Source organism: Scyliorhinus torazame, chromosome 17 (assembly GCF_047496885.1).
Source record: "Scyliorhinus torazame isolate Kashiwa2021f chromosome 17, sScyTor2.1, whole genome shotgun sequence".
NCBI lineage: Eukaryota > Metazoa > Chordata > Chondrichthyes > Carcharhiniformes > Scyliorhinidae > Scyliorhinus > Scyliorhinus torazame.
Genome location: NC_092723.1, coordinates 160,952,308 through 160,972,714, shown reverse-complemented (window position 1 = coordinate 160,972,714; position 20,407 = coordinate 160,952,308). Strand labels below are relative to the sequence as shown.

General features: G+C 44.8%; 1 protein-coding gene across 10 annotated transcripts in view; it reads left to right on the top strand.

The window, feature by feature from the left end:
- The window catches only part of usp42 (ubiquitin specific peptidase 42), a 147,133-nt gene that overhangs the window by 30,184 nt on the left and 96,542 nt on the right, over positions 1 to 20,407 (top strand). For 8 of the 10 annotated variants that reach the window (XM_072481510.1, XM_072481509.1, XM_072481512.1 and 5 more), the window contains exon 4: positions 4,679 to 4,789. In XM_072481510.1, the coding sequence (XP_072337611.1) occupies positions 4,679 to 4,789 (111 nt within the window). Of the gene's footprint in view, positions 1 to 4,678; positions 4,790 to 5,704; positions 5,724 to 8,524; positions 8,689 to 20,407 lie in introns of those variants that run through there. The other 2 variants (XM_072481517.1, XM_072481516.1) reach the window with 2 other exon arrangements.

The window sequence follows — 20,407 nt, the reverse complement described above, 5'->3', positions numbered from 1 at the left end:
ACAGGCTTTAAGGGCCGATTGGTCTACTCTTCCTATGTAAGGAAGCATTGAGGTAGATAAATTTACAGTTACACCAAGTCAAATTTGTCCTGAAGAGCATTGTTACCATAAAATAATTCATTGGAAGAACTGATAGGCCTCAACATTTGGGGCAGCATATTCTGCCTGTCGTTTGGAGGAATGACAGGAACAGGTGACAGTGGATATCTTATATAGTGAAGGATGGGAATATGGGTACCATCATGGTACCAATGTGTGTCATACAACCCTAAATTATTGCCAAAAGCATTTTAAACATGAACTTCTAACTGCTGCTGCTGACCATCTTCTAACGTTCTGCCAGGGAGTCTTGGAACGGTTGCCACCATCTGAAGAACCCTTGCACCGATCCCCTTAAGGCTAATTTCACCCTCTCCAATTTAATAAACCCCGCCATATCGTTGATCCAGGATTCCACGCTCGGGCCTCGCATCCTTCCACTGAAAAATCCTTCGCCGGGCTACCAGACTGTTGACTCTTGTTAAGAATAGCTTAAATTACATTTCCAAAATGCTGGAAGTGTAATTTTTGTTCTTATTGTGGTGGATTTCTTGTAAGCTAGCATGAGATATATCCAAATATATAGAAAGTATGAGATTATTTTTATATCTGCAGCTATTCTTTGCACTGCAATCTCTTGTTCCCACTAACACTAAATTAATGTAGATGGTTAAATTGTATTTTTGTATAATACAAGAGCTGGTTTTCAGTGCAACCACCGCTTGTTTCATGGCAATGGAGGCGGCCCGCCATTGGCTGGCGGCGGGATCATATGCTCCCGTCGTTGTCAACAGGGTTTCCCGTTGAATGCATCGTTCGCCGTCATGAAACCCACGGCGGGCTGCACTGCCAGGAGGACAAGATGATCCTGCCAACGTGATAGCCAGAAATTTCCAGCCAAGGTTTTTGAATAACTGTCTGAAAAGGTTGTTGCACATTATGGTTTAAAATTCTGTCTTTTGTGTAACCTTTTGAAAGTCTGCTTGCGGTGGGTATTTTAAATATGCATGTTAAAAGTAATGTGCTCATCCTGTGGAATGCAACAGCTTGCATTGATCTGATGTCTTTAACACCAAGTCGCACGGCACTTTTCAGGCAACATTTATAGAAAAAGACAGATGCTTGCATGGGAGTGAGAGATTAGGAGGAGTACTAAAAGCTTGGTCCAAGAGATGGATTTAGCAAATTTTCTGAAAGGAAAATGAGAGGTGGAAGGGTGGCAAAGTTCATAAGAGACCAGAATAAAGAAATGAAGCATGTAGTATGGAATGGACTGGGAGATATTGCAATAAAAGAGCGGTGTGAGGTTATAAAAGGAAAAAAATAAATGTGTTCTGCTTTTCATGACCATCGGACATTTGAAAGTGCTCGACAGCCAACCAAGTATTTTTGAAGTGCTGTGATTGTTGTAATATAGGAAACTATTGTGCGTACATGAAACTCCCACAAATAACAATGTGGTGAGACAGGTTAATCTATTTTTGAGGTGTTGATAGATTAATATTGGCCAAGGAGAAATTCCCCTGCTCCTCTTCAAAATAATGCAGTGACGTTTTTTAGGTTCACCTGAGTGCAGATAGTGCCTCAGTTTAACGTTTCAGCTGAAAGATTGCACTTTGGGCAGCATGGTAGTACAGTGGTTAGCACTGTTGTTTCACAGCTCCAGGGTTCCAGGTTCGATTCCTGGCTGGATCACTGTCTGCGAGTCCTCCCCGTGTCTGCGTGGGTTTCCTCCGGGTGCTCCGGTTTCCTCCCACAGCCCAAAGATGTGCAGGTTAGGTGGATTGGCCATGCTAAATTGCCCTTAGTGTCCAAAAAGGTTAGGTTAGGTTACAGGGATAAGGTGGAGACGTGGCCTTAATTAGGGTGCTCTTTCCAAGGGCCAGTGCAGACTCGATGGGCCGAATGGCCTCTTTCTGCACTGTAAATTCAATGATCTATGATGGAAATACATGGTGCAGATGTAGATGTTAATGTGGAAGTTGATTCCTATGTCTGAAAATGATGGTACTGTGGGGCAACACACAGATGAGAGAACCAAAGTTAGATTCTTGGGGGACTGAAGGTGACTGCAAGAGAGGGAAAAGCAATTGCTAGCGATACAGTTTGGACAGATAAGAGCGAATCATGAAAGTGCAGTTCTACAGAGCTGGACAAGGAGAGCAGTTAAAGGAGGATGGCATGATCAACAGTGCCAAATAAAACAAAAAATATTTTTGTTAAAGTTTTCAAGTTTTCTTTTTACATTGGTCGTATCAAAACAAAAGAGGAAAATACCATAGGTATCAATGCAAAACAAGTACAGCGCATAACTGAAGTCATTGTGTGCATGGGAGTCCCCAACGTGTTCCTTAGCCCGATCACGGACCTACCATCCCATACTCAGGGCCACCCTTCTCCGAAAAGTTCCAATAGCAACAAAAACAGTCACACTGCAATGAAGTTACTGTGAAAAGCCCCTAGTTGCCACATTCCGGCGCCTGTTCAGGTACACAAGGAGAATTCAGAATGTCCAAATGACCTAACAGCAAGGTAGCACAAGTGGATAGCACTGTTGCTTCACAGCGCCAGGGTCCCAGGATCGATTCCCCACTGGGTCACTGTCTGTGCGGAGTATGTACATTCTCCCCGTGTCTGCGTGGGTTTGCTCCGGTTTCCTCCCACAGTCCAAAGAAGTGCAGGTTAGGTGAATTGGCCATGATAAATTTCCCTTGGTGACCAAAAAAAAAGGTTAGATGGGGTTATTGGGTTACAGGGATAGGGTGGAAGTGAGGGCTTAAGTGGGTCGGTGCAGACTCGATGGGCCGAATGGCCTCCTTCTAGAACATAGAACATTGCAGCGCAGTACAGGCCCTTCGGCCCTCAATGTTGCGCCGACAGCTGTGAAGCCACTCTCACTGTAGTATGTTCATGTCTTGTGGGAGGAAACCGGAGCACCTGGAGAAACGCAAGCAGACACTGGGAGAACGTGCAGATTCCACACTGACAGTGACCAAACTGGGGGGGACCTTCCTCAATCATAACGTGGACTAACTAACCCTACCAACTCCTGCCCCCCCCCCCCACCACCACCACCACCACCACCACCACCACCACCACCCACCACCCACTCCGGCTCTGCTCATCTTCCTTCTAGGCAAGACACCACAAGGATTATCAGACCATGTAAGACTCGAATACATTTGGGATAAAGACTGTGCATAAATCCCGTATTCAATATTTGGCTAAACATGCTATGAACTTGTTAAATCAGGATGATCAGCGGTACAGGCCATCATGTCCAAGCCATTCTCTTCCTTGTAAATTGACGCCATCAAGGATAACAGTGGAGATGCAGAAATACAAGGTAATCCGCATGATAAAGTCGTCTACATGGCACACGAAAGCCAAAACCCAGGATGCAGGAGGATCAAAATCAACATCAGGATCTTGCGAGGATTTTGACAACTGAAACACAAGGCACCATCGCTTCCATCATGTCTCACCAGAACCCAGGCGGTCAACAACCTATGCTGGGGGTGTTGGATGACTCGAGCAACTTGGCCGCCTCCAACCTCTCACTATTGACAATCCGGAACAGGACAGCACAAGACCAGCAGTTGGAAGGCCGCGCCAACCCCAAGCCTAGAAGACGGGATTAAATGTGCCCCATCAAATTTAATTTGCCCAGCTTCCAGATCAGGATTCCCAAAACATGGCAGCCAATTCTCGAACTCATCTCGGAACTTCTCCAATGCCTCGCCTTAACCAGACTGAAGCACTCCCTTCCTTTTCCCCTCCCGACTCAATCAGGATAGACAAGAGGCCATGAAGCAGGAACTCAGTCTTATGGAGGCAGGCTTCCACCAAGGGCAGTCCTCTCTCTATTGCAAGAACTCTCTTGTGCACCGCTATTATCCCCATAAAAACACCCTGGAATTTTCTGAATTGAGCTTTGACAACCTGTACCTCAGAGTGGGGATTTCCAGCCAGAAGAGCATCTTCGTTGGCTTCCCTCATTTGTTGATTCACACCACAGTCAGGGTGGGAGCCCGCTGTAAAGTAACTGCCTGCAAAAGCAGGGCCCCACCCCCATTCCTTCCTACCGCCACTAACCAGCGAGGATTTAAACATTCTAACTCTGCTCTGTGATGCAGAAACATTGACCAACAAATCTCTGAGCATAGTTTATAATGTGTAAACCAAAAAAAGAGACATGGCATGTGCACAAGGATGAAAAGACTGATTAAAAGGTGAGCAGAGCCGGAGCTAATGAAAGCGCAGTCACTCTTGATCTCACATTATGTGACCCCCAACAGTGCCACATTTAATGGAGTTAAATAGGGATAATGTACCAAGATCACAGAGGGTATTGGAAATAATTTTGGTTCGGGCCTTTGCATTTTTTGATGTTGAGAAGGTCAGAAGTTGGACTGGAGTTATTTTGACAGTGAGTTGTAGGAGAGGTTAGCACACCTGAAAGAGGGCAACACTTTCAAGTATCTTGGAGTGCAAAGCAAAGTAAATGAAGGAGGGTAATTGATAATGGTGGAAGGGACACTTGCACAACGTTGTTTTGCTAACTTCCCTATTCTGTAAAGCAATGTATTGCCTGATTTAGTTTGAGTAAAGAATAATTATCATTGCTTTTTCTTTGTAGGTAACGAACAAGGATTCTGTATGATGTGTATGATGCAGAATCATATCACCCAGGTCTTTTCCAGTTCTGGAAATGTTATCAAGCCTATGTCCGTCATTAACGACCTCAGACGTAAGAATTGTTTTTTTCCTTGCAGTAACTAACCTCAAAACTGTCAAAATAAGAATACATTGGAACCTCCGTTATCTGTCCGAATGTAGCACTCCATAATGTTGAAAATTGGTAGATGATGTGCCCAAATTTTGGTGTCACATTTATGATTCAAGAAAACGCTTCTTGAATACATGATACAAGAATGCACAGGATTGAAAACTAATCTAATACAAGTAATAACTAAGTTCCTTTTTTCTCGTTCCACAAGGTTAATTTGGACCAGGAAGAGATTGGTATTAGCTAGCCGTGCATTAAAAGTTTTGCACAATAATTTTGTCTGTTCATTGGATAATGGATGTTCCACTGTATATGAGAATTTGAATATCTTAATGCTTTTCATGACATGAAACCACTGGTTTGTAATTTTTGTGGAAAAATGGGCGGACTTGCATAATACAATTTCTCCCAAAAATCATCTTCAAAAACTCCCAGTATCCCATGCAGCAAAAATGCAATTTGTTTTAACAGTCCCTCAAACAGTACACCTGCTGATAAGGGAGGGTTTCTTAAAAATGCTGTGCCAGATACAAGCTAAGTTTAAGGGCTAATATAAGGAGGTTTTGATGTACAGTTTTGTATTTTTTTTACTAAAAGGAGCTTCATTGATATTGCATCTCAATAACCCGAGAACTCATGAGGACTTTCACAGAACTCGTGACTTCTTATCTTATTATCTCACGGGTTCCTTTTGAAAATGGGCATGCTTGGTGTGCTGGTCTGTGCTTCTGTAGACCTTTATACATGAACACTAACTTATCACCTCAGTAACTTATCATTTTATCTGATTTTCACCAAACTTGATCAGTGATTTTTCTCTTCAGACTCGTGGTACCTTTTGATAAATCAGTAGGTGAACTGGATACAGCACCTAAGCACTGACTCGTGACCTCCAGTAAGTTAGACTTTATTAGATTTTTACCAAACTTATAAGGAACTTCCTCTGCACTTAATGCGTTCATTAAAAATGGGAGAAACTTTGCATTTGTGATTACTGATTTGATACCCTGATCGATGCACAAATTTGCAACATGCCAAAAAAAAACCAAAATGCTTAATGCAAAATGACAGGCATACACAAAAGAAAGTGCCAAAGCACATTTTTCGCGAGTGCTGAATTGTTGAAAATCAGGCCCTTTTTAAATTTTAAGATAACCTTCTAATGACTATGTCCTTATTCTCTTGATACTCACCTATAAAAATTTTCTGCTCTCCTGACTCTTCCAATGTATAAAATGTAATTCTGTGCTACAGAAGGATTGAAACTTTCTGAATCACTAATATAATTTTCTGCAGGCAAGAAAGAGTAGAATTTGTTAGTTTCTCTGCACCTTTAAAGGATTTCGGGATTGAAATAAATCATTCGTAATGACTTGCTTAAAGAAGAGATCCACTCCTTGTCATTAAAGCTCCTTGCATTATTGCAAGTAGCTTATTTGTTTGGGATGATTTGGTGGAATGCAGCAAAAGCAGAGTATGGTTTCCAGGGCTCTGATTGGCACCTTTCCATAATGATCTGGCTAGAGTTGGTAGTGAAGGGGGGTCACACCAACTGCCTCTATTCTGTGGTCCAATGTGTTGCATTGATGCTTTCAGTGCATTCTTATAAATCAACTCTTTTCAGAAACCTTTTCCATAATTAATACTATGTAGACCATGCAAAATGCAAACTCCTAGTAAGGAATTTTGAAATTGACTAGAAATAAATTGAGGGCACCCAAACAAAAGTTTAAATGAAATAAAAATGTATGCATACTTTCTCTGGATGGGTATAATCAATTCATTTGCTGATTGGTGCAATGATGGGGGCAATTCATAAGCCAGAATTTTATGCGCTGAGATTGGACCTGCAGCCGACCCAAATTAGCACAAAATTGCACAAGAAAACGTTGACCGGGTATCCCGATGTCATAGCGACATCACACCATATCATGGTCAGCAGCAGCCACCGCCAATTAAGTTCCAATTAAAACCCCATTCTACTGGGACTTTTAGTGGCCTGTGCCCATCAGCAAGGCAGCCTTATGTTTTTGCATCATTCTCTATCTCAAGCAGTATAAAATGCCCAGAAGATGTTTGAAGATTGAGGAGTTAGAAATACTGCTGTGAGTTTATAGTTGCATTCAAGATAGTTTGTGGCATTTATTGTGTGTAAATATCCGTTGAACAATACTACAGCTCCCTGAGGCAGCTCTGCAACAGTTGTCAGACTTCAGGGAGCTTGTTTCAAACTGTAGGACATCGCTGTAGGAGTTCCTCAGGATAGTGTCCTAGGCCAACTATCATCATCTACTTCATTAGTGTCCTTCCCTCCATCATAAGGTCAGATGTTGGGGATGTTCACTCATGATTGCTCAGTGCAGTTTGCAACTCCTTAGAAACTGAAGCAGCTTGTGTCCATCTGCAATAATACCTGGACAACATGCAGGCTTTGGCAGATAAGTGGCAAGTGACATTCATGCCAGTCAATGACAATCTCTCAACAAAAGAGAATTCAGCTATCTCCCTATGACATTCAATGCCATCACCATCACTAAATTCCCCACTATCATTATCCTGGAGGGTTGCCATTGACCAGAAACTGAACTGGACCAGCCATATAAACACTGTGGCCACAGGCGCAGGCCAGAGGCTGGGAATTCTGCAGCGAATAGCTCACTTCCTGACTCCCCAAAGCCTGTCCACCAAGTACGAGGTCTAAGTCAGAAAGGGGATGTACTACTCTCCACTTCACTGGATGAGTGCAGCTCTAACGAGACTTAATATGCTTAAAAGGATCTAGGACAAAGCAGCCTGCTTGATTGGCACCCCATCCACAAACCTAACATTCATTCCTTCCACCACAATGCACAGTGGCAGTAGTGTGTACTGTATACAAGATGCAGAAATACACCTAGGCTCCTTCAACAGCACCTTCCCAACCTACAACCTTCACCACCTAGAAGGATAAGGACAGCAGACAAGGGCTCGGAACATTTTTCTTGAGATTTCTGAGCGAATCTACATTTTGATTTTCAGGTGCTCCTTTTTTCATTCTCACTAACTCCTTTATCATATGATACAGTCACATGATAACATTAACTTCTGTTTTTGTGTTGAATATTTTTAGGGTTTCCTCTTTAGATAGATGAGGTGTCACACACTAAAGACAGGGTGGATGTGCATATATTTATAATATATGTTCTTCTCCGTCAATCTTGGAGGTGATGGCCTGCGCCCAAGCTGTACGCCAATTCTGTATTAAACATTGTCTGTTGAGGCTTCAGAGGCGGATTCATGAATGGGTCCCTTCCACGGCGGGCACAGATTAATAAATTTGGCCTGTGATCGACTATTTTTTCTTCGCTCTCGTCTGCCCCGGGTAATTTCTTTTGCCCTTGCTTTTTCCATGCCCATCCTAACTGCTTGTCTCCAGGCACTCCAACAACAAGGACTTGCCATATATCCATTCCGATCCTGATCAACTTGAAGTCTTGCTTGCAAGCATCCTTGTATCGTGTATGTGGGAGACCTGTTGATCTTGTGTCGAGAGCAAGATTTCTGTAGTACACTGGGGATCCCTGCATGCTGCTGTACTTCCATATTCGGCTTTGTCTTTCCAGGGGATGCTCAATATTCACCTGACGCAGCGGAGGTTGAAGCTGTTCGCTGCTTTTCTTGGCTTGCAGAAGTTGTCCATGCTTCACTACTGTAAAGGAGGGTGCTGAGAAAACAAGCCTAGTGTACACAACTTTGTTTTTGGTTAGTTTTCTGATGGTCCACGCTCAACGTCCAATCTTTGACATGACAACTGCAACCTTGGCAATCCTGGTGCTGATTTCTGCATCAAGGGACAGGTTGCTGGTAATTGTTAATCCAAGGTACGTGAAATTGTCAGCTACATCCAGAATAAGATTGTCAGTAATGATGGAAGGTGGACTCTCTACAACCTGACACATGGCTCTGGTCTTTGAGACTTTTGAAAGCCTGCAAGAACCAATCCACAAAGCTGTTGCAAGTGAACTTCAGTATAGAATGCCAATGTCCTATCAGCAAACAGCAACTCTCAAACTAAGACATTACCCACCTTGGTCTTGCTATACAGCCATGCCAAGTTGAACAGCTTGCTGTTGGCTCTAGCATGCATGTAGATGCCCTCATGTGAGCCCCCAAAAGTATACAGTAGCAAAATGGAGAAAAATATGCCAAAAGGAGTTGGTGCCAAGAGGAAGCCCTGCTCTACCCCGCAGCTGATCTTCAAAGTCTTCGACGATGCCCCATTGTAATTAACAAAGCTGTGCGTGTTCTCGTGAAAAGAAGAAATGGAGTCCAGGCAGGCAGTGTATTTTCTATAGCGGTTTAAAGAGTCAGCCTCTGCTGACCAGGGCGAAGGCTTTGGTAATGTTTATATGAAGGCAACGTGGAATGGTCTGCACTGTTTGTGGCATTTCTCCTGAAACTGCCAAAGTGATAAAATCATGCTAACTGCCAATGTGCAGCACAACACCACTGAAACTTGATGCCAGTCTCTCCAATCTGGTCAGAGAAACGCAAGCAAAGACCTTCCTCACAATACTTATCAAGGAGATGCTTTGGTAATTTTTGTTGAGTTAAGAATCCTGTTGATATTACCTGTGAGAATGTCTCAAAACCCCCATGGGCAACTTGAAACACATTCTTACTGATGTAAATTTGTTTGGAATAATGTGAGGAACAAACCAGTAAGGTACGAGTCCAGTCATTGTGTAAACAATTAATAAAGAATATTTATTAAAGTGAAATTAAAAAACACAAATAAACATTAGTATACACTAGGTCAGGGCTTTTCAAACTTTTTTTCCTGGGGGACACTTTTGCCAACTGGCCGACCTTTGGGACCTACGCCATGTTCGCTTACCCAGATTGCTTATGGAATGTAGCATGGAATTGAGCCCCAGGTGCTTGATCCAACATTATTTGTGGAGCATCAATATATTCCCAAATCAGGATCATATCTGGTGTTGAGGCAAATCAGCTGGATGTGGATTCCTCACCATACCCCCCTCCTCCTCCCCCCAGCAACACACTCACTCCTACCGTAGTTTTCTATCCTTGATTTTAAAAACGGTTGATTTACCAGTTTGAACGTTTTTTTTTCCACTTGATGCCATAGTTGTAGATGCCAGAATTTCATAGAATCCCTACAGTGCAAAAGGAGGCCATTCGGCTTATCGAGCCTGCACCAAACTCTGAAAGAGCACCCTACCTAGGCCCATTCCCCTGCCACCCCCACATCTTTGGACTGGGAGGAAACTGGAGCACCCGGAGAAAACTTCATGCAGACAGGAGAGAACATGCAAACTCCATACAGACAGTCACCCAAGACTAGAACTGAACCCAGGTCCCTAGTGCTGTGAGGCAGCAGTGCTAACCACTGTGCCACCTGAAATTTAATTCTATTAGCTGCCACGGTGGGATTTGAATATGTTCCTCCAGACCATTTGCCTAGGCCTCCAGTTAGCTAGTCCAGTAACGTTACAACTGCGCTGCAATCTCTGGATTTCTTTTCACTTTTCCCAAGAAATTACATTGCTCACTCACAACCTTGCCATTTCCGTGCATAAAAATTACGATTTACCCTTCAATATTTTATAAAAGCAAATTACTGCGGATGCTGGAATCTGAAAAGAAAGAGAAAATGCTGGAAAATCTCAGCAGGTCTGGCAGCATCTGTCGGGAGAGAAAAGAGCTAACATTTCGAGTCTGATGACTCTTTGTCAAACCTAACCAACAGAGAAAGTGGGAAATATTTATACTGTGGAGTGAGAATGAAAGATGAGTCATAGCCACAGAAACCCAGGGGAAAGAGTGCTAATGGCCGTCCCCAGAGAGAACAAAAGATGTGAAAGGCCAAACAGCAGAGAAACTAACATCAGAGGGTGAACTGTAGATGTGGGGGAAGGGGTATGGCAAGGTGGATAGGGGGGGGGGGGGGGAGGAGGTTAAAATATATATTAAGAAAGACAAGAATGGTAAAAGACAGTTAAAATGAAATTGGGTGAAAACAAATGGGTCGGGGTGGGGTAGAGCTAATCATCTGAAGCTGTTGAATTAGAAGTTGAGACCAGAAGGCTGTAGCGTGCCTAACCGGAAGATGAGATGTTGTTCCTCCAGTTTGCATTGAGCTTTACTGGAACATTGCAGCAGGCCAAGGACAGACATGTGGGCATGGAAACAGGGTCTTTTGTTAAAATGGCAAGCAATGGAAAGGTCAGGGTCCTGAATGCACACAGACCGAAGATGCTCAGCAAAGCGATCACCCAGTCTGTGTTTGGTCTCTCCGACATAGAGGAGACCACATTTGGAGCAGCGAATGCAATAGACCAAATTGGAAGAGATGCAAGTGAAATGCTGCTTAACCTGGAATGAGTGTTTTGGGCCTGGGATGTTAAGCATGGAAGAGGTAAGGGGACAGGCGTTGCACCTTCTGCGATTGCATGGGAAGGTGCCATAGGTGATGAGAGAGGTACTGGGTATGGTGGAGGAGTGGACTAGATTATCTCAGAGGGAACAGTCTGAGACGAGTGAAGGGAAGATGTGTTTGGCGGTGGCATCACGCTGGAGTTGGCGAAAATGGCGGAGGATCCGGAGGCTGGTGGGATGAAATGTGAGAACGTGGGGGACTCTATCCTTGTTGTGGGAGGGAGGGGAGGGGGCGAGGGTAGTGGCATGGGAGATGGGCAGCACACTGTTGAGGGCCCTGTCAACAACTGCAGGTGGGAAATCACGGTTGAGGGAGAAGAAACACACATTTTCGAAGCACCATTTTGGAAAGTGGCATCATTGGAACAAATGCGACGGAGGCGAAGGAGTTGAGAGAAAGGGATGGTGTCCTTACAGGGTGTAGGGTGCGAAGAGCTGTAGTCCAGATAGCTGTGTGGGTCAGTGGACTTGTAATAGAAATTAGTAGATAGTCTATTGCTGGAAATGGAGACAGAAAGATCAAGGCAGGGAAGGGAAGTGTCTGAGATGGACCAGGTAAAAGTGAAGGAGGGGTGGAAACTGGAAGCGAAGTTGATGAATTTTTCCAGGTCCGGACGAGAGCATGAAGCGGCACCAAAATAGTCATCAATGTATCGGTAAAGGAGTTGTGGGAGGGGACCTGGGTAGGCCTGGAAGAAGGAATGTTCCACATACCCCATAAAAAGGCAAGCGTAGCTCAGACCCATGTGGGTACCCATTACTACACCTTTAATTTGGAGAAAGTGGGATGAGTTAAAGGAGAAGTTGTTGAGAGATAGAATGAGTTCAGCCAGGCGGAGGAGAGTGGTGGTGGATGGGAATTGTCCGGGCCTCTTTGCAAGAAAGAAGCGAAGAGCTCTCGGGCTCTTCAATATTTTACTTGTATCCTGCTCAGTCTATCGAATTTCCAGACAACAAAACGAGAGGTTATTCAGTTTTCACAAGTAAATGCAGCAATTCATTTCAAATACTTTACATGTCAATTATTGTAACTCCTGAATTGGTATGTAGACTCCTATTGAATGTCAAATATAATTGTTGATTAGCTCCTTCCAAGAAAATGTGACCCATTGTGAGACTTGGAAAATAGTCCATCTGCCTCTCTCCATTTTTTTGGGAATAACTGCAGCACTTGATATGAACAGACAACTTAAACTTGTACGAGACATTAAATGGTCACTTATTCTGATATTTCCGCCTACTGGAGAATTCTGGAGTTAATTGATGGCTATTTATTTATTTTTGCTGCTAAAATTGCCCTCAAAATTCCCTCCCGTGACTTGGAAGCCCGCTCTACAAAACTGAGACACATCACTAAAATTTAGAATAATTACACTGCCTTTGCGTACAAACTTAAAACTTTTAATCGCTAAGATCCATCTCTGAGGAAAGGTTTATCAAGGACCATACAGTTTGTGCAGCCATTGATAATTGTTACCTGGCTGGCTGCTGCAGATGCGAGTGCATTTTCATAAAATTTAAATGAGATTTCCAGTGAAGCTATTTTGCTGATGATATAATTTCCTGATACGTGGTTCTGTATTCCGTGCCAACTATGACTGGGAAGTGAATTGTTTTCTTTTGACTTGACTGTGGCACATCAGTTGTGCTCCTTCACAGTGGTGTATTCAAACACTGATGTAGGAACATTAGTTAAATCAAAGCAATAAATAGTATGATTGTCACCGTGACGATGCTGGGGGGTGCTGCGCTGTTCCATGCACCATATATTTGTGAAGACAAGATACCAATGTTTCTGTCAGTCCTGCCAGGACGCAGATGATAGCACGTTAATGCTTCCAAGTGCACAAAGACACTTTAATTCTACCCTCCACCCCCATCCAATCACACATGACCCGTAGCTCCGCAATCCTTCTCGTGGCCTGCATTTTGAAACACTGTGCTCTGGGACACTTCAGTATATTGATAATTAAACCATGTTATCTGAAATTATCTCTTGTTTCAAAAATATCCCTGCATTCACAGAGCCACCCCTTTTCCCAAGCACCATCCAATTTTAGTAACTAGCGGACACTGGTTAAATCCAGCTAATAGTTAAAATACCACTTAGGTGACAAAGTCTGGGAAACGGTCTCTTCCTGGTTCAGCAAAGGCACAAAACTGCATCTTTTGAAGAATATCTGTAATCTGCTGTGGCTCTAAATTTTGGATGGAACAGGACTCCGTGGATCGGATCGTCGATGGAACTGGCCTGTCTGACGATTGGATCTCGCCTCCTCCCCTATGAGAGTGCTAGCAGTTATACTGATCAGTCTCTGATATCCCACCTTGTGGATTCGGCTGTCTACAACTCAAATTTGTTGTCTTTTGAAGTTATCATTTGTGTATCCCCACTGATCTCTGGTAAACAAGGCTGCTGATAAATCCATTTGCATCTCAGTATCTCTAGATGCCTGCTAATCTTGTTACATAGGGGAAAATACATCACATTATTCCTCTAGACACATGCTAGTCTTGTTTGTTACTTCATTTTCATCTCAAGTTCACTGTTAACCTCGTTAATTTCTTGAATTCCTAATCATCGTCACTGTAATCTCCTTTGTTTCTGTGCAAGGTGATTATTTTTCCATCATACATGTCTGAAGGCATAAATCTTTCATTGTACCTGAGACAAGTTCATAGAGATGCTGCAGCGGTGCTGGTTTTCCAGATGTAATCATTTTCAGTGGCAAGCCATTTTCTGATGCTTTACCACTGGCAAAGATGGTTGAGGCCTTGTTCAGCTCCACTATGGTGGGCTTACTGTCCAGCTGCTCCACAGCCAAAAGGTCTGGAATGGCGCTGAGAACTTCAATGGCAACATTCTCCTTTGCATCGAGTTTATGTTGGTGCTCCACCCATCTTTCCACTTGCTTGCTCGGTTCAGTGATGATTATTTCTGTATTTGTCTTCAAAGTTGCTCATTTGGTTGCTGCTGGGCCTGCTGCTTTCCTGATCTATTCTGGCATCCCTGGATTAGCAGCAGGTTATGTTCTGTTGCAGTTTCAACCAATATTGATTGGTGGTAGTTATGAGCCGCCTGCTGAGACTTGATTTTGGCAGCTCCGAGATCATCTGGATTTTGTTTTGTTAACTTTTGGTTGGCTCTTAAATGTTGCTCGTTGTGTCTTTACTTAATTTGCTCTGTTTCCATGACCTTTGCTCTAGAGTCGCCAGGTATTTTTTTGATACCGTCAAGAGGTTCAAGTTCAAGTGCTGATCAATAACTCAATACACCAGTTAGTAAGTTTCAAATCAAAACACATTTATTATACACAGTCAATCACTACTCATGCATAAAACTCTACTTACTAGACTATCTCTATCACTAAAAGGCCTATACTTAGCTTTGGAACTGGCCCGCCAGGTCAGGGGAACAAATGGCCTTTCGTTCGATTCTGAGTCTGCAGGATTCAAAGCTGGTATAGACTGGTAGCTAGGAGCACCTATCTCGTAGCATGCGTTGACTGGAGACTTACTTGGTTGATGTAGCGGCTAGGCAGGTGACTCGAGGGTTGTTTCGAGCTGCTGAGTGACCTTGCCAAGAAGAACAAATTGAACTTGGGGACTCTACTTTATAGTCCCCAGGGGCTTCGCGCCATTCTGGGCGGACCCCGTACCTGGTTCCAAGTGATTGGACTACATTCTGATTTCGCCAATACTGGTTCCCTGATCGCTGGACGGTTCCTAAGTGTCCGTTGGCCTTCCTTTGTCTTGGCTCCTGCTGGTGCCGAGGAGCCTGGCTTGGCCTTGTTCACCTTAAATGTTTCCAATTGTTCCCGGGGATCGCTCATTAATATGCAGATGGTGGTTAGTTTCAGTGTTGTCTGGGTTTCTGCAAGTTCTGATACACAGGAAACTTTGCACCTGCTTGTTTTTCCTGGCTTGACTGAATTTCCCTGCATTCTTTGCGGATTCCATTTTAAGTCGGGAAGTGGCCAACCCAGCTGGCTACACTTCCTCCTTGTGATCCCTAACGCGAAGCATGAAGGATCACATAACTGCGTCGTCTTCACTCCCTGACCCAGCGAGCACTTCCATTGCCTCTACACTGACCATAATTATGTAAGAAATTTTTAACGGACAATTCTAAGTGGCGCTATGTTACAATAGGGACATGCAGTACAACATATATAAAAAACGGTACCTCTAACTATCTTCCATAAACTACACTCACTTAAACATCCAATCATACTAACTTCCGAAAAATACAAAAATAATAGCAGCATTCACATTTCCCTCTGGCTTGGCGGTCAAGCACAGAGTTGTACAATCTCTCAGTTGTCTTTATTCATAAATGACGCCGAACGAATGTCCTTCATTGTAGATCAAGGGGTTCGGGGGCCTGGTGAAAACCGAAGATAGGGGATCTTATCCTGTATACCGGGGTGCGAGAGCGGTGGGCTCTCCTTTGCCATTTTCTCATGCGGATAGTCTGCACGATGCTGCAGAATATCGCCAGTGCTAAAAGGGATTCAGTTACATATGAAAGGGAGTACCATGTTATAAACCTATCACACCATGATGGTGTGTTGTCACTGGGCTCTGGGTGCTATGGGGAAGTGAATCATTGACGGCCGAGGGGGTTGGGGTCAGGGGGTTCGCATTCGCGCGTAACCGAATACAAATTACAATGATAACGAAAAACACATATGATGTCTTCATTGTTCTCTTCTTTCTTCTCTTCGCTTCCTTTCGTCTCTTCTCTCTTCCTGGAGCTTTGGAATTCTGTGGATCAAGCATAGTTTCTGTTACTATCTGGTTTAATATCTTGTACATTTGCATGTCTTGTCTTTTAGTGCCAATTTCCCTTTATAATTGGTCACCATGTGTGACTCCCTCATTTGTTTGTTTTTTTTAAACCGAAAATTTGGACTAGACATCTAAGAAAATACTGCTGTACTGCGAGCCGTCTCGCAGCCTGTGTGATTTACCATCCCAGTGTTTGAGGATGTAAATAGCATAGGGAAGCAATCCTAAGGGTTGCTGAAACCAAACAAAAGAATTTTGAACGTAATCGAGCCAAAATGGGGTGCGTATGGGCCGCGGCGGGTAAGATTTGGATGGAATCCCCGGGTAGGACGGTGATCAATGCCATATGTGCTCTACCCGCGCGTAGCTGACTGCTGGGGGGGGGGGGTCCTCAGGCAGGGCGGAGACCAATGCCGTTTCTCCACTGCCTGAGCAACCGGCAAGAACAGGTAAGAATGTGGTCGTCGTGGGGGCTGCCTCTCGTGATTACCTTCGAATCAGGAGAGTAGTTATGATTGTTGTCTGCCGACAGACTAGTTCCTCTGAACTATTGTCTGGGACAAACTTGTACCGTTAACCATTTTCTGTCGACAGACTAGTTCCTCTGAACTATTGTCTGGGACAGACTTGTTCCATTAACAGCTGGGCGTCAAGTGGCGTGGGGCCGTGAAACTTCCGAGTTAACAAACAACACTTAACGATAACATTAACGAACAAAAATAGTGCAGGTTGCATCAGAAAGGACACCGTTTATCCCAAGCGGTTCCTTTAAAACATCACCTGGCTGGACACCTCAGTTATCAGTTGCGAACAGGGTCGCAAAGGGGTTCTCGTTTTGGGAGTCAGACTCCATGTCATCATCTTCTCCCGGGTGCCATACTCTTGAATGGATGAGGGTTGCTAAAGTTGCATGGTGTGACTTAGGGTCCATCTCTTTGTTTCGGACGAGCCTGTACGAATTGTCACGGTGCCAAATAGTCGTGTCTAATTCTGTGGGGATGGAGTCGAGGTCTTCATCGTAGGGCGGTGGTCTTTGGTGAGGTTTGTTAAGGAATGTGATCAGGAAGGGATCACTCGAATCGTGTTCAGTAGGGAGGCATGCTGTGGCTATCGTCTGTGTCACAGTCGCTGCTGTCTGTGGGCGCTCCGGGGCGGAGTCTAGAGTTTGGGGGTGGAGTCGAGGTTGAGTCCGTGGATGGGGTGGACGTGTTGGGGGAGGGTAGGGATACGTTGGCTGTGGGCGGGGCGTGGTCTGCTGCGGCGAGCATGACGTGGTGTGCGTGGTTAGACTGCGAGCCATATGCCTTGAGCTGGTTAATATGAAACCACGCGGTCTTCCCGTCGGGGTACTTAATCTTATAAACGGAGTGGCTTACTTTGCCCGCCACGGAGTACGGACCCGAATACTTAGGTGACAGGAACGTGCTGGGGTTGTAAATGGAGAGCGTGACCTGCTGTCCTACGTCAAACTCAGTCGTGTGCACTGTCTTGTCGAAACAGGCCTTGCTCTGTTTCTTCCTGGTGCCTAATTTTACTGCAGCTGCTAGCTGAGCTGTTTTTACATTCTCTACTAATTGTTTCACTGCGTTCTCGTGTGTGAGGGCCGTCACTTCGGGGCTGGTCAAGTCCTAATAACAATTCTGTGCCTTTCATGGGGTGTCCGGTCATGAGAGTGTGTGGGGTGTATCCTGTGGATGTCGAAACAGTGTTACGCAAAAACATTAGTGCAAAAGGAAGGACTGAATCCCAAGTGGTGCTGTTTTGTTGGACCATTTTCCTGAGGGTTGCTTTTAGGGTCCAATTCATTCGCTCCACGATACCACTTGACTGGGGGTGATATGCGATGTGGAATTTTTGGGTAATGCCAAATATCGTGAGGACTTTCTTCTTGACACATCCCGTAAAATGGGAACCTTGATCGGATTCAATGCTGCGGGGGAGTCCCCATCTCGTAAAGGTGTTGTGGGTTAAAATCTTGGCTGTAGTCTTTGCCGTGTTTGTTCTAGATGGGAATGCTTCTACCCATTTCGTAAATGTGTCTATAACAACTAACACATACTTGTAACCATTCCTGCAAGGGGGCAATGGTCCTATAAAATCAATCTGGAGGTTAGTCCAGGGGCCATTAACGGGACGGGTGTGGCTAAGATGAGCTTTCCTCGCATACCTGTCCGGATTGTTTTGGGCACAGATGAGGCAATTTTCAACATAGTGCGTGACGTCTTCCTTTAAATTCGGCCACCAACAGAGCTGCCTGAGGTGGGCTGTAGTGGGGTCAATTCCCTGACGCCCATGACTATCATGGAACAAACAAATAAGCTGATTCCTGTCCTGTTCAGGAACCACATAAAGGGTGTCTTTTAGGACCACACCGCCATGTGTGGTCAGTGCATTTTTAAACCTATCGTATGGGGCTGGAAAGTTTCCTTTTAAAATCTCCCTGAGATTACTATCTTGCTTCTGGGCCTGCACTAAATCTTCGATATTTGTCTGTGAGACCTGAACTGCATTCACTGGGGCGCTTTCGGGGGGATTCCAAAAATATCCATGTCTGGAACCTGCTTTAGCCAGTACGACGGCTTTTACATTTCCAGGTGGGGAGGAACGATGGTGACTTCGTACTTTAATGACACCAAATACCCTGTCCTGTGCTTTGTCCAAAATGTGCCGAAGCAATGGGGCTGAAGGGAGGAGTTTTCCGTCCGCGGAAACAAATCCTCTTGCTTTCCACAGGGGTAGGAATTCTGTGAGGCTGTTACAGACATAGAGGCTGTCTGAGTATATGTCTGCTGGGCTAGGGAAGGAATCTGGGTGATCTATAATGTATGCAATGGCTGCTAGTTCTGCCACCTGCGCGCCTAAGTGTACTGGTAGTTTTAACGAGATTTCTTCTAGGGTGCGTCCCTGCGCGTCCTCAACATAGATGCCGCATCCTGTAATGCGCTTCCCGTTTAATATAGTGGAAGAACCATCCACATATTTTCTCAAGGGTGCGCACGTGTCTGTGTGCTGGGGGCTCTGGGGTGAACTACCTATCTTTTTGGGCGGGGGTTTTTGCGATAAAGGGGCCTGTGTTGTGGTGCGGTGAGATGATTTCACATTCGTGGGGGGTGCCTGGGTACTGAAGGTTGTCGGCGAGGAAAGTGTGGGTCTTGGTCCTTTTAACGTCCCTGCAAAAGAAGGGTCCATCTGGCTGCTCTGATCTGGCTTACTGTACCGTCCTTAAGTCGTCCGTCTAGTAAAAGTTGGGTGGGGGTGTGTTCCGTGAGGATTGTGATGGGGTTTCGTCCGGTGATATATGAAAAGTATTGAACTGCCCAGAAAACTGCAAGAAGGTGCCTTTCACAGGCCGAAAATCCCTGCTCCACAGGATCTAAAACTCTGGAGGTATAAGCCACGGGTCTTAACTGTTTGTGCCGTTCCTGGAGGAGCATGGCCAAAAGGGTACGATCTGTGCTAGCTATCTCTATAGCACGGAGAAAACGGGTCTGGAACCTGTAGTGCGGGGGCTGCAATGAGTGCGCACTTTAAAACATCTACAGCATCCGTGTGCCGTGGAAGCCATTGCCAAGGGACTCCTTTCTTTAGGAGTTCTGAGAGGGGTGCTGCTTTGGTGGCGAAACCGTCAATATGGTTTCGGCAGTAGCCAACCAGTCCTAAAAACGACCGGAGGGCGGAAACATTCTGGGGAAGGGGCAATTTGACAATCGAGTCAATTCTTTTATGCTCGATCTCGCGTTTACCATGTGTGATAATCGTTCCCAAATATGCCACTTTGTTTTCCAAAATTTGGGCCTTCTTGGGGTTCACTTTACATCCAATTTGCTGTAAGAGTTCCAGGAGTTCGGCCAGAAGCGCGATGTGCTCTGCCTTGGTGTCTGTCTGCAGTAATAGGTCGATTACATACTGGACCAGACATTCGGGGTGAGAAAATGTTGATAAACCATTGGCCAGCTGTCGGTGGAAAATGGAGGGGGGAGTTGTGGAATCCTTGTGGAAGGCATCTCCACGTGTACTGCTGACCTTTAAAAATGAAGGCAAATTTGTACTGGCACGTGTTTGCCAATGGAATGGACCAGAATCCGTTACTGATGTCCGAAACCGTAAAATATCGTGAGTTGAGTCCCTGTTTGAGCATGGTCCTGGGACTTGTGGCTACCGTGGGGGCTGCTGCGGGGGTGACTTTATTGAGTTCCCGGTAATCGATGGTCAGTCGCCATGATCCATCGGGTTTTCTCACTGGCCAAATCGGGGCATTATTAGTAGAGGCTACTGATCTAAGTACACCTTGTTCTAATAAGCTATCGCTAACTTTTGAGATTTCTCCCTCTGCCTCTTGGGGAAATC